This window comes from Cynocephalus volans, chromosome 10, assembly GCF_027409185.1.
Source record: "Cynocephalus volans isolate mCynVol1 chromosome 10, mCynVol1.pri, whole genome shotgun sequence".
In the NCBI taxonomy this organism is placed as follows: Eukaryota; Metazoa; Chordata; class Mammalia; order Dermoptera; family Cynocephalidae; genus Cynocephalus; species Cynocephalus volans.
The window spans coordinates 3156552-3172209 of record NC_084469.1 but is presented as its reverse complement, the minus strand read 5'-3'; the positions used below and the strand labels follow the sequence as shown (position 1 = coordinate 3172209).

The 15658-nt window shown below is 37.3% G+C and overlaps 1 protein-coding gene across 1 annotated transcript; it reads left to right on the top strand.

Annotated features, from left to right (window-relative positions):
* The first annotated feature begins 9444 nt into the window (after nt 1–9444).
* LOC134389460 (keratin-associated protein 9-1-like) lies at nt 9445–9891 on the top strand. The gene has a single exon (XM_063113025.1). The coding sequence runs from the start codon at nt 9445–9447 to the stop codon at nt 9889–9891; it is 447 nt and encodes a 148-aa protein (XP_062969095.1).
* Nucleotides 9892–15658: the final 5767 nt, after the last annotated feature.

The following is a 15658-nucleotide window of genomic DNA, read 5'->3' as shown; positions in this document are numbered from 1 at the left end:
TATAGGGAAAATGATTAGATGGCCAACTCAGTTTTCACATCTCAATTTTGTTTTATTATAAGAACATGATACTATTAAGCTCTTTCTTCATTTCTTGAAAAGATAAATCACTGAATAACCAAAAGAAATATTTGGAATAAATAAGAGAGAGAGTATATCACAGAACAAATAGAGCTGAGAACAGAATTACTGAATTAGGATAACAGTCCTGAGGATTTTATAATAGGAATTGAAACATCTCAGAAAATGAATGGTAGGGAAAGCACTACTACACATCAAAACTTACAAGATACCATAAAAATAGTGTGTTAAGGAAAACTTTTAACCCTTCAGTATTTATACGAGTAAGAAATAAAACTGGAAAATTAATGAATTCAGTATTAATCTTAACATGTCACAAACAAAAAAATTTATTAGCAAAAAAATTTAGAAAGGAAAGGAAAAGTGAGAATGAAATAAGGAAAAATATACAACATGAAGAAAATCAACAAAATTAAAAGTTGATGCCTTCTACAACCTTATTTTACAAAATAGACTTTGATAGTACTGATCAGGAATAAAGACAAATTTCAATACTGATGTGAATGAAAGAAGGCACATACATATGGATTTCCAAGGACCGTTCAATAAATGCAGCTAGAAAGTGATGAAACTAGATCCCTTTTGCATGTCACATACAAAAATTTAGTCCAGGTGACCTAAGGATTTAAAATGAACTCAATGACATAAAAGCTCTTAGAAGAAACAATAAAGAAAAACCTTTTAGTCCTTGAGGTAGAATGCGACTTCCTAATCAAGAAAAATAAGTTGTGTCTTACAGAAAAGATTGCCTAGTTGGATTATATTACCATAAAGATTTTATGTTCAGTAAACGATATTTTAATAAATTTTAAAAAATAAGTAACACAATATTGGTATCAATGGGGAAAATATTTTACACATCAGATTATTTTAAGAAAGCACATGAAACCAAATTAAATATTAGCAATAAACCCAACCAACTGAAAATATCATATTGAGATAAACATATGTCAAATAAACATGAAGAAATGTGAACATTATTACTCTTCAGGGAAATGCAAGTCTATACCACAATCAGGTATCTTACATGCTCTTGTATTATAAGTCTTTGGAAAAATAGAATTGCTATTGTTTTTTGGGTTTTTTTCTGGTACTATGCCTGAACCTCGCCATATTGAAGGGGTCAGCCCTCACATCTAATGCAGAAAAAGTTCAAAGGGACAGATAGTTACCTGTAGAGTAGAATGTGCATGAAAAAAGCAACAGAATCCAGCTAAAGAGTGAAGAAAACACCCCAAAATGTGGAAATTTGAGATAGCAGCAGAGAAAGACAGGGGAAACTACCAACCAGGACTAGAATAGAGATTGGTGAAAGCTGAAATGCTGGGACAAGAGAAGTGGTGGGGTGGGAATTCATGACTGGTGTTCCCACCACGTACGCCTGCAAATCAGGCTGCACACTAACCATGCAGCCCTCGTGGACAGTGAGCCCAGGGTGTCTAGTTGCTAAGAGTCCTCACACCCTCCTTCCCTGGAAGCTCAGAGCACCACCCCTGAAGGGAACCACAACAGCCAATGGAGAGTAAGAGGAGAATACCAGCCACTGGGATGCACACCCTTCTTCCTCCCGGTAACTCTGAGCCCACCTGCCTCAGCAACTCCAAGCCCCCAAACCCAGTGGACAGTGAGCAGGGAATGTGCCTCTCCGTTGTGCCAGTTGCCTGCGTTCATGCCCTCCTTCCCTGAGAATTCAGAGGTCTGCCTGACACAGAGAGACTGCCAGCACCAGCAGAGACTGTGCATGGGCTGCACAAGCCACCTAGGTCCATACCCACCTTCCTTGGAAGCCCAGAATCCTGCCTGACACATTGGTCCTGCCCACAGCAGCAGAGAAAGTGCAAAGGGGAAGGTGGGACTTACTACTGCACTCACCTAGAACCAAGCATAGGACACCCAGCCTGGCTATCAATATAGAATATGTCTACAGGTAAAAGTCTTTCCCCTCAAAAACCACTCCCAAAGTTAGAAGAAGCAACTAAACCACCAGATACCCAAATACTGACACAGAGATACGAGAAGCCTGATAAAGCAGGGAAACTTGACTCCTCCAAAAGGAGATTACACTTCTCCAATACCAGACCCCAAACAATAGGAAACCGGTCAGTTAATTGCCTGGGGAAGAATCCCAAATGGCAATATTAGGGAAATTCAACATGATGTAAGAAAAATATTAAGGAAACTCAACAGTATGCAACAAAAAATTCATAGAAATCACAATGAAGTAAAAAAAAAAATCAATCCTGGACATGTATGACAAATTCATCAAACAGACAGAAAGACTAAAAAAGAAGGATGTGGAAATCCTAGACTGAAGAATTCATTCAATGAAACAAAAAATACAACCGAGAGTATAAGCAGCAGGCTGGAACAAGCAGAAGAAAGAATCCCTGAACTAGAAGATGAGCTTTTTGTTTTTGTAGTTGTTTGTTTTTCATTCATTTTTATTGAAACATAATTGATTATACATATTTGTGGGGTACAGAGCTGACTATCAGAATTTGTATACAACACGTGATGATCAAATCAGGGTAGTTAGTGTTTTTGTCATTAAAAAATGCACTCATTCTTTTTTCTTTTTTTTTATAGAAAAGATGATTGTACATATCTATGGAGTACAGAGTTGAATATCAATATCTGTGTGCAATATATGATGCTCAAATCAGGAAAACTAGTATATTCAACATTATACAATGTAACAATATTTTGTGGCCCTTTACCAATTCTTCCCATACTCCCACAGCCCTCGCTCCCTCTTTACAGCCTCTGGTGACCTCAGTTCATATTCATTCCAGGGGCTGAGATTATATCTCAATGTGGTTTTGATTTTCATTTCCGTGACGACTAGTGATGTTTAGTATTTTTCCATATATCTGTAGGCCATTTGTAAGTCTTCCTTTAGAAATGTCTTTGCATCTCCATTCCCTATTTTTTCATTGGATTATTAGTTTTTTTTATGGTTAAGTTGTTTGAGTTCTTTGTCCATTCCAGATATTAATCCCTTCTTGGATGCATACTTTCCAAATATTAACTCCCATTCTGTGGGTTGTCTTTTCACTCTGTTTATGGTCTCCTTTGCTGTGCAGAAGCTTTTTAGTTTGTTATAATCCCATTTGGTTATTTCAGGTTGTTGTTGCCTGTATTTTGGGAGCTTTATTTACAAAGTCCTTGTCCAGTCCTACATCCTGAAGTGTTTCCCCTATGGCTCCCTCTACAAGTTTTATTGTTTCAGGACTTACATTAAGGATATAATCCATTTTGAGTTGATTTTGGTATTTTTTCATTCTTCAACACACGGATATCTATTCTTCCCAGCACCATTCATTGAAGAGGCTGTCCTTTAACCCATTGATGCTCTTGGTAACTTTGTCAAGGATCAGGGGGCTGTAAATTTGTGGATTGATTTCTGGGTTCTCTATTCTATTCCATTGATCTGTGTGTTTGTTTTTATGACAATACAATGCTGTTTTGTTTACTATAACTTTGTACTATCATTTGAATTCAGGTGGTATAATTCCTATGGTATTTTTCTTTTGTCTTTTTCTTTTTCATTTTTTCTTTTTTTTTTTTTTTTTTTTGCTCAAGATTCCATTGTCTACTGGGGGTCTTATGTTGTTCTATATGAATGTTAGGATTGTTTTTTTTCTATTTCTGTAAAGAATGTCATTGGTAATCAGATGGGGATGGTATTGAATCTATAGATCACTTTAGGTAGAATGGATATTTTCACGAAGAGCAGAAGACATTAAAAACAACCACGTAGAAGGTAATGAAATGTCAGGAATAAAACAATAACTTTAAATAACAACTTGAATGTAAATGGACTGAATTCTCCACCAAAGAGACATATACTGGCTGAATCAATTTAAAAACTAGACCCAACTCTATGCTTCCAACTAAAAGTTCACCTCACCTGTAAAGACTCACACAGACTAAGAGTGAAGGGATGGAAAAACATATACCACACAAATGGAAACCAAAAACTATCAGGAATTGCCATTCCTACATTGGATAAAACGGACTTTAACCAAGAACTATAAAAAAGGCAAAGAAGTTAATGATATATTGACAAAGGGATCTCTCCAGCTATAACACTTTACAATCATAAATATGAACACACCCTACACTGGAACAACCAGATATATAAAGTAAACACTTTCACACCTAAACAGAGAAATAGAACCAATTACAAAAATATTTAGGGACCTCAGTACCCATCTCCAACACTGGACAAATCATCTACACAACAAATCAACAGAGAAACAGAGGACTTAAAGTACACTTTAGACCAAGTGGATTTCGCCGACATCTACAGGACATTTCATCAAATGACTACAGAATATCCATTCTTCTCATCAGCACATGGAACATTCTACAAGATAGATCACAGGTTAGGTCACAAATCAAGTCTCAACAATTATTTTAAAAACTGTAATCATTTCAAATAGCTTCTCAGACCACAATGGATGAAAATTAGAAACCAAAAACAAGTGAAATTTTGGAAACTGTGCTAATATGAGATAATGAAGAAACAAGCTTCTGAACGACATATGGGTCCAAGAAGAAATTAAACAGGAAATCAAAGCTTTCTTGAAACTAATGAAAATAAAGTCACATTATACCAAAACCTATGGGATACTGCAAAAGCAGTACTAAGTGAGAAGTTTATTGCAATAAATGCTAACATCAAAAGAATAGAAAGGCTTCAAATAAACAACCTAATTATACTCCTCAAAGAACACTAAAAATAGAACAATCAAATCCCAGAATTGGTAGGGGAAAAGAAATGAGTAAGATCAGATAATAACTAAATAAGATAGAGACCAAAAAACAAATACAAAAGATCAATGAAACATAAAGCTGGTTTTTTGAGAAGATAAACATAACAGATAAACCATTAGTCAGACTATGTTAAACAAGGAGAAGATCCAAATAACAAATATCAGAAATGCAAAAGGAGACATTGCAACCAATGCCACAAAAATACAGGGAATAATTGGAAACTGATATTAACAACTATCTGCCAAAATATTTGAAAACTTGGAGGAAGTGGATAAATTTCTGGATGCGTACAAACAGCCAAGACAGCATCAAAAAGAAAAAGAAAACCAGCAAAGATCAATAATGAGCAAAATGATTGAGGAAGTAAACAGCAGTCTTCCAATAAAGAAAAGCCTAGGCCCAGATGGCTTTACTCTTCAAGTCTACCAAAATACCTTTGTTTCTTCTAATTTTATTCTGTCAATATACAATGTGGTTGATTACGGTGGCCTGTTACTGAAACCCCCCTCCCTCCCCCAACTCCTCCCTCTCACCCAACAATGTCCTTTCTGTTTGCTTGTCATATCAACTTCAAGTAATTGTAGTTGTAATATCTTCTTCCCCCCTCCCCCGAAAGAATTATATTAAGTGAAATGAGTTAGGCACAGAAAGAGAAATACTACATGTTCTCACTTATTGGTTGGAGCTAAAAATTAATTAATTAATTAATTGACCATAATACCTTTAAAAAGGTATTAATACCAATGATTTTGAAACGTCCAAAAATTAAAATACAGACCATTCTCCCAAACTCATTCCTTGAGACCAGCATCAACCTGACACCAAAATCAAACAAAGTTAAAACAAAACAAAACAAAACAAAACAAAAACCTACAGGCCAATATACTTGATGAACATAGACGCAAAAATCCTCCACAAAATCTCAGCAGACAGAGTACAACAGCACATCAAAAAGACCATATATCATGGTGGAGTGGGATTGATCCCAGAGTTGCAAGATTGCTTCCACATATGCAAATCAATAAATGTGATGTGCCACATCAACAAAATCAAGGACAAAAATCATATGATTATCTCAATAGTTGCAAAAAAAGGCATTTGATGACACTCAGCATTGATTCATGATAATGACTCTCAGAAAATTAGGAACAGAAGGAAGATATCTCAACACAGTAAAAGACATGTATGACAAACCCACCACCAATATCATGCAGAATAAGGATAATCTGAAAGTTTTCCCCTTAAGAACAGCAATAAGGTTAGGATGCCCACTCTCACCACTCTTATTTAACATAGTACTGGAAGTACTGGCCAGAGCAATTAGGCAAGAGAAAGAAATAAAGAATAAAAGGCAAGAGAAAGAAATAAAAAATAATTTTCCAAATTGGAAAATATAAAGTCAAATTATCGCTGTTTGCAGATGACATGGTCCTGAACATAGAAAAACCTATAAACTCTATGAAAAGAGCTGCAATTCAGTAAAATTGCAGTATACAAAATCAGGACAGAAAAGTCTGTAGTTTTTTCACACAACAGCAATGAAATAGCAGGAAAAGAAATCAAGGAAGCAAGCCTATTTACAGTAGCTACCAATACAGCAGAATACCTAGGAATACACTTAACTGAGCAGGTAGAAGATCTCTACAATGAGAGCTACATAATATAGATGAGAGATGTGAAAAAGGACACAAAAAAATGGACATTCTATGCTCATTTATTGGTAGAATTAATGTTGTAAAAATGACCATACTACCCCAAACAATATACACATTCAATGCAATCTCTATTAAAATACCAATGACAATCTTCACAGAAATAGAAAAAACAATCCTAACATTCATAGAGTAAAACAAAAGACTCCAAATGGCCAAAGCAATCCTCAGCAACAAAATAAAAAAACAAAACAAGAGGCATTACACTACCTGACTTCAAATTATACTATAAAGCTATAGTAACCAAAACAGCATGGAACTGGCAGAAAAAGAGATACACGGAACAATGGAACAGAAGAAAGAACCCAGAAACCAACAAAGACACCAAGAACGTACATTGGTGAAAGGACAGCCTCTTCAGCGGTGGTGCTGGGATAACTGGATGTCCATGGGTAGCTAGAGCCATACCTCTCACCTTATATCAAAAGCAACTTAAAATGGATGAAAGATTAAAATATAAGACATGAAACTATAAAACTCCTAGAAGAAAACACAGAGGAAGCACTTCAGGGTGTCGGACTGATCAAAGACTTTAAGAATAACACCTCAAAAGCACAGGCAACAAATAAAAAATAAACAAATGGGATTATAGCAAACTAAAAATCTTCTGCACAGCAAAGGAAACCATCAACAGAGTGTAAAGACAACCTACAGAATGGGAGAAAAAATTTGCAAACTAAGCATCCAACAAGTGATTAATATCCAGAATATACATGGAACTCAAAAAAAATTGCAGTAAAAAAAATTAATCTGATTTAAAAACGGGAAAAGGATCTTAATCAGTATTTCTCAAAAGAAGACCTAGGTTTATGAGAAAATGCTCAACACCACTAATCATCAGGAGTATCCAAATCACAACCACATTGAGATATCATCTCACCCCAAGTAGAATGGCTATTATCAAAATGACACAGAATAACAAATTCTGGCGAGGATGCTAAGAAAGGGGAACACTTGTACCCTGTTGATGGGACTCTAAATTAGTACAACCAACATGGAAAACTGTATGCAGGTTTCTCAGACAACTACAAATAGAACCGCCATATGATCCTGCATTCCCACTGCTGGGTATATATCCAAAGGAAGGGAAATCACCATGTCAAAGGGATACCAGCACTCCTGTTCATTGCAGATCTATTTACAAGAGCCAAGATATAGAATCAACTTAAATGTCCATCAACAAACAACTGGATAAGGAAACTTTGGTAGATAAACACAATGGAATACTACTCAGCCATAAAAAAATCATTGAATTCTGTCATTTGCAGCAGCATGGATGAGCTCGAAGAAAATTATGTTAAGAGAAATAAACCAGACACAGAAAGAGAAAACCAAATGTTCAAGGAGCATAGGAAAAGTGGCACAAACATATCAGTCAACTTAAAACCATTTTTGCATATTACTCAATACATACACAAACAGAATGTCTTAAGTTCAAGAGTGAAAATATCTGGTATTGAGAACACCTAAGCCAATGGCAAAAATAAGATATATGAGTTCTTGAAACTTTTTCTAAGAAACTACTTGCAACTCTCCTCTAATGGGGTCCACAAGTCAAATTTATAACAGAGTGATTTCACTCCACTGAAAATATTCCACAGAAATGCATGCACCTAGAGACCAAGATGTAGACAAAAATATTCCCAGGTACATTTTTTCCCAAAGCATCGAATGAGGGCAAAATATTTATCTAAATAGAATGCAATAATAAATTGATGTCCTTTCTTACAATGATACAGAAAAGATAAAAGAAATGAATAAACGACTACTATATGTGAAAAAGTCACTATATCTCACCAACGTAATTTTCCCCAAAGAAGCCAAACATAAAAATATACATGCCATACAATTTGTAAAAGGTTCAAAACTTGACACAACTATGATGTTATAATGCCTAGTGACCTTAAAGAGGCAGCAAAAAAAAAAAAAAAAGCTATTAAGGAAAAGCTGAAGATCAGTGACTTGACTACACACTGAGCTCTGTCTCCCAATGTGAATGATGAATGCACTCTTCCCTTTGCCATAATCAGTCAAGCTGCACATTCATGAGGTATGCAGTTCTTTCAATGTCCATTCGACCTCAATTTCATATCAAATGAAGGTACCCATGTTGTCATCATGTGGCATATAATTCGCTCCTTTTATGAACACAAATAATGTGCTGCTTGAGTGTCCTATCAGAGGTGACTAAACCTGCTGGTCAACAGAGTTAGGACATGAGGCATTGATGCTTCCTGAATCCCAGTGTCCTGCCTCTGCCTCTACCTCCTGCTTTGGTGATGATTTGTATATGCATAAAATGATGCCCACCACCCTCAACTCATGCACCCTTGGTCAAACTGCTACAACCTGTGTCATGATGGCTGTGAGTGGACATGCCTATTGTAGCCTTCAGTAATCTGCCTTTTCTAAGCAAGAACACTTGGATTCAGGTATAGATTCCACACGTCACTATGAGCATATCAGCATCATGCACTTCCCCAGGGACACTTCCCACTTTACTTACAACCAAAGGAAGAAGCTGGAAAAGGTGACTGCTCTGACACACCCTGGGCCACAGGAACTATCACCTGGCCAGAGGATGATCACAGCAAACACCATGATGCTGATGATTGCCACAAATATTCACAATGAATTATGCACAATAAATTCTTAGGTGCATAATTTTCAAAAGAATTTTCAAACTGAGAAACCAACTTTTTCCTTGAGCCACTTCCCTAGAGACTGTGGAAAACAAATTACAACAAGGAAAAGTCCTGCTCATTGGTCCCTACATGGGAGGTCCAGTATATAAAAGCCCCAGAATTAAAGGAATTCTCAGAACCTGGGAAACTCACTTCTGAACAGAAGCCCACCTTCTACACCTGACACCATGACCCAATCCTGCTGCTCCCCTTGCTGCCAGCCTACCTGCTGCAGGACCACTTGCTGCCAGACCACCTGCTGCCAGCCCTCTTGTGGGGGATCTAGCTGCTGCCAGCCCAACTGCTGTGGGTCCGGCTGCTGTGGCCAGAGCTGTGGTGGGTCCGGCTGCTGCCAGCCTTGCTGCCGCCCAACTTGCTGTCAGACCACCTGCTGCAGGACCACTTGCTGCCGCCCCAGCTGTGGCTGCAGTCCTTGCTGTGTGTCCAGCTGCTGCCGCCCTTCCTGTGGTGGATCTAGCTGCTGCCAGCCAAGCTGCTGTGGATCTTGCTGCTGCCAGCCTTGCTGCCGCCCGACTTGCTGTCAGACCACCTGCTGCAGGACCACCTGCTACCGTCCAAGCTGTGGCTGTAGTCCTTCCTGTGGATCCAGCTGCTGCCAACCATGCAGCTGCTGATTCACCTGCCGCACACTCACCACCCACCACAGACCCATTGCCCCAACCATATTGCCAAACTTCCAAGAATCTTGCTCTCTAAGCTTTGCTGACAGTCAACATGCTGACACTGACCGTTGCTGTCCCCTTGTTTCTACAATGCTTGTGAATCTACTGAAGTGATGCAGCCTGCATCCCTTTGATATCATTCTTCTCCATTTCCTCTTCTCAGCGAACCACATGCTGGTCAGCTCCACCTCACTGACATGGATTCATAGTCTCAATTTCCGGAATATGTCCATCAGCGTTTGCATCTATGAAACATAAAAAACATTTTTTTTTCGGTGATGTTATATTCAACTCTCTGTACTGATCAATACTGAGCATGATTTTAGGTCCGTGCATTATATTTCGGAACTTCTGCTATGACACTTCATTGTTTCGTGATCACTTTAATTGTCTCCCTCACTGATGTTTTCTAATAAAATTTGTATTATCCTGCACCCTATGCTATGTTTTCTGTTTAGTTTGTTGGTTGGTTGTTTGGTTCGTTGGTTCTCGATCGCTTGCTTGCTTGCTTGCTTGCTTGCTTGGGTATTTAGTTCACAGCAGTTCTTTATGAAGGCTTATTTGGAGTGGCATTTTTTATTTATCTCTTACGAATCTCACAATGGTACTACATGTCGAGCAGAGCAAAAATTATCATTCCCACTTTAGAGATGAGAAAATGATTTTCCACGCAGCTAGTAATAGGCAGAAGCAGTTCAGATCCCAAGTTTTTGATACCAGGGCAACGGTGCTTCTCTTTTTATTTCTTTCTTTTTCTTTTTCTTTTTTTCTAAAAGTAGATATAATAATGTTGGCTGGTCAAAGAAAAGATGGACATTTTGAATTGCTTCTCTAACATTGGAAATAATTATGCCTCTCATGTACAAATACTTTTCTATCTACCAACTTCAAATGCTCTTTTCTATCTATGACCATCAGATACTGCCTTTCAGCATTCTAGTCCATGAAGGAAGCCTTACACCTTCTTTGGATTTTGACCAGCTGCTGATGAAACTGTCACCAACAAATAACGAAAGCATCATTAGTATTGCTGGCCCTGCCCTAGCTTACGGGAACCTATCCTTTGATAGTCTGGAATTGGCAACCTGGTATCACTGCATTCATCTTAACAGAAATTGGAATTAGGAATCACATAGCAAAGCACACACACTTCGGCCCTGATTCCTTAGCTCGCAATCTTTGAGGCAATTTCATTTTTTTACATGAAGATTATATGAAAAGAAGATAAATTTATACAGAGTCCTGAGAACAAAGTTAGCCATGCAATAAGCATAGATCTTGAGATCCAGTCACAATCTCTGAACAATTAACGAGCACAAAACAACTTTTTATGTCCTATGGGATAAAGACAAGCTAAATGTACTCTTCAAAGTCAAGATGGACATTGGGTTGGTTCCCATATAGGGAACCTGGGTCGTCTGAAGAAAAACTAAGTAATAAAGAGAATAGCGAAGGCACTCAGCAGGACAAGTAATTATATAGCTCTGAGAGCAAATGAATAGGTTCCCACTGTGGCCACATTATTAATAAAAGATGGAAAGGTGCTTCTGGTGAGTTCACTGCACAATGTGACAGAGATAAGGAATATTCCTGGATGATGAGTCTGAAATTCATTGCCAGGTGACTAAACTTTCCAATGAGAGCCTGATGTCCGTTAGGTGTCCAGCCAGAGGTTTCACCTACACTCTCTGCCATGACCATCTATTCCTGAAAGGTGGGCATTACTACCCCCATGTCAGAGCTGATAAAATCAGTCTTGAGGGAGGCAAAATCACCTGCCTGATATGGCATGGATAGTGCTACCTTTCTCTGGCTTCCAAAACAAAGTTGTTTGGGGGAGCACTGGGGATGTGATAGGGATATCATGGACCGAGACTGTTTTTGATCACCAGGTGATGATCTGTCCGTGCCAGCTTCTTATGTATGACCCAGTTCCTTTTTCACAAGTTTCCATTGGAAGAGTAGTGCAGTTAAATTCTTCCTGTGATTTCAGATGAATGAAAAGCAACACCTAGGAAAAGAATGCTGTGGATATATCACAATACTGTAAGTAAACACCTAGCTAAATTGCAGATAATTGGTCTTGTTTTGTTCAATTCTTTTTCAAGTGAGATACCTCGGGCTTTTTCATCAAGAACTGCGCTTTGAAATTCTCCCTTAAGCACATCCCAGAACTTGCACTTTTAGATTTTGCTTGCGTATTCTAAATGAAGAAGAATATTGGACTGTAGGTTCAAGCTCTGTAAGAGCACGTTTAACTCAAGAAGCAGGAGTGACCCTTAGAAAAGTTGTAACAGGAAGTCACATCAATGTCAAGTTCAGGCAGAGAAGAATTGGAATGAAGTGTTTGTTTCCTATCACTGCTGTAACATATTATCACAAAGTTAGAGGCATGAACAGCACCAATTTATTACCTTACATTTCTGGAGGTTTGAAGTCCAAAATGGGTCTCACAGAGCTCAAGTCCCAGGGAAGTATTGCTTCTGTAGATGCTAGGAAAACAATGCATGTCCTTGTCTTTGCATCTTCTAGAGCCTGCTCCCATCCTTTGGTTTATATCTCCGTATCACTCTGACCTCTGCTTCCTTCCTATCACCCACTCTCCAATCTCTCTCTTTTCATTATAAGGGACTTTATCATAACATTGGGCCCATGCAGATAATCCAGGATAACCTCCCCCTCTGATGTCCTTAAATAAATTGCATTTGCAATATTTCTTTTGTCCTGTAAAGTAACCTATTCACAGGGGATCAGGACACGCACATCTTTGAGATGCCATTATTCTGCCTAAAAAAATGAATCTTGATATGTCCAGAACTAACTTATTTGAAAATGATGGGACAGCAAGGATTTTTTTAAAAAAAATCAATGAAGAAAATGGCTTAGTTCTCAAAGAAACATGAAGGGAAACATTCCCTGCCACATGAAGAACATTTTGAAATTACAGAAGGTAGAATACTGAGGATTCTAAGACTCAACAGCAACATCCACGTTCTTCGTGGACGCTACTTTACTGTCTTCTCATAGTTCACAGTCCGGCTGTGGGAGTATTTGGCCAATGGTTTGCAAGTTCTTCTAACCCGATCATGTCCTGATATACCTCTAGGAAGGCTTTGAAATGGAAATCCAAAAAACCCCTTAAGTAGGCACTCTAGGAACCTGCATCCATCTAAAAGGTGGGTTTTCATTTTAGGAATTTCCACGCTTCCACCCTTCACACACGTTAATTTCGTTGATACAGGGGACATGACTAGAAGGTCAATTCAATTTTCACACCTCAATTTTCATTGATGTTCTAAGAACTCGAAATTATTAATTTCAATCTTCCTATCTCAAAAATCGAAATAAATTATTAAGAAGAACCAAAGGAAGTATTTGGTTTAAATAATAGAGAGAAAATATCAGTGAACAAATAGAGCTGACAGAATTTCTGATTTAGAAAACCAGTCTTCAGGATTTTACAATGGAAATTTAGTCACTTGAGCGAATGAATGAGAATGGACATACTATATGTCAAAACTTGCAGAATATCATCAAAATGGTCTTTAAGGAAAAGGTTTAACCCTTCAATATTTATACTAGTAAAAAATAAAATTGGAAAATAAATGGATATATTATTCACCTTAAGATGTCAGAAACAGAAAAATAAATAAGCAAAAAAATTTGAAGGAAAGACATAAGTGAGAATGGAAATTAAGGAAATATAAAACATACGAAAAGAAAAAATCAACAAAAGCAAAAGTCAGTGCCTTCTACAATCTTTTTTGACATGTATAAAACACTGATAATACAGATTAGAAAAAAAGACAAGATAAATTTAAATAATATTGTGACTGAAAGAAGGCATATGTCTGTGTGTGTGTGTGGGCGTGCGTGTGTGTGTGTGTGTGTGTGTGTGTGTGTGTGTGTGTGTGTGTGTGTGTATTCACAGAGAATGTTTAATAAACGCACCTGGAAAATTTGATCCCTAATTCACATAATATACTAAAATCTAGTCCAGGTGAACTAAAGATTTAAATGGACTTAACAACCTGAAAGCTCTTACACGAAAACATAGGGAAATATCTTTTAGATCTTGAGGAAGAAAGAGACTCCATCACAAAGAAAAACAAGTTACATCTTACAGAAAAGATCACCTAATTGGATTATGTTAACATAAAGAATTTATGTCCAGCAAACAAGATCTTAAAAGTGAAAACAAATTACACACTGGAGGAGGTTTCCGGAATTCATATACCAATAAATTGAGTATCAGGGGGAAAATCTCCTACACATCAGGTCTTTCTTTAAGAAAGCACATGAAACCAAATTAAGTAGTAGCGGGAAAAAAACAACTGGAAATTTCATATTGAGATAAACACATATGGCAAATAAACATAAGAAGAAATGTGAAATCTGATTACTATTCAGAAAACTGTGAAACTATATGACAATCAGGATTCCTACATGCATTTCATTCAATATGACTATCTTGCTTTATACTTCTTTTGAAAAATAGAATTGTTAAAATTACAAAGTTAGTGTCGGTAAAACTAGGAATGGAAGCTTTCTTTGTCTGCTTCTCAAGCCTTTGCTCTTAATTACTACACTCTCCTCCTGGAGATGTCTCAATTTCTTGCATAACATTTTGGGGGTTATTTTTTTCTCATTATACACCATTGTAGAGAATTGCTGGCACATAATGTTCACTCAATAAATATTGGTAAAATGAATTCTGTAATAAACGACCTTTCAGGTGTTGTATAACCACACACCCAATCCTTGTACTATCCTCAATGTGCACCTCAGTTGGAGCCAAGTCTTGTGAAATGACTTGAGCATTCAGAATGGACATGGAAGTCCATAAAACATGAGGCCAGGATTTGTACTCTGTCAAGATGGTCTCCTTTCAATACTCTGCTTCTCTTCCATATTACCTACTTTATTTCCTATGTGCTCAAATACAGCAATGGTTCAATGCCAGAGGATGGAATACTAGGTGTTCACTACACTAATCAAGTTGATAACAACTATAAGAGCCTTAAAGTGTTTTCATCTTTATCATTTAATTGGAGATCTATCAAGACTTTCAGAAAATTTGAAGAAAAATTGGAGAACCAAAAAAGTTGACCTTTGGTGTTTCTTTTCTCCCCATGGGCTTACCTAACCCAGAATAGAGATATTAGAAAGAAAGCCACTCATGTATGATCACTTGACTCACAGCAATGTATGCACAGCAGATAAGTGGGTATCAGGCTGGTCTTTTCAATTATTGGTCTCAAGACCATTGGACATGCACACAGATTTTTTTTTTAAATAGGACCCTTACCTCAAAGGAAACAAAAACCAATTCCAGACATAATGTATACTAATCAATTCCAGGGACACTGTACACATACATATAAGTGGTAAGGCAATAACATTTCTAAGATGTAACATATAAAAATACATATATATGACCTTAAGATAATTATTCAAGTTATTAAACAAGAAACTGAAAACACTGTAAGTTCTATGAAAAAGATCCAGAACCAGATCATTAAAATAAAGAACTCAGGTTTATGAGAAGCAAACATTCAGGGAAAGAGACAGAAGCTAGCGCAGCATAAGAGAGGACATCATCGCTAATGCACATAATCAACAAAGGCAAGTGTTCACAATAAATAAAACACTTCAGTGAAGAAATAAGGAGAAGACACACTCAGCAGAATTAATTAAAGATACAATCAGAACCTCACAA

What these genes read in the sequence shown, in the direction of transcription:
- LOC134389460 (XM_063113025.1), top strand. Translation starts at nt 9,445, where the DNA reads ATGACCCAATCCTGCTGCTCCCCTTGCTGCCAGCCTACCTGCTGCAGG.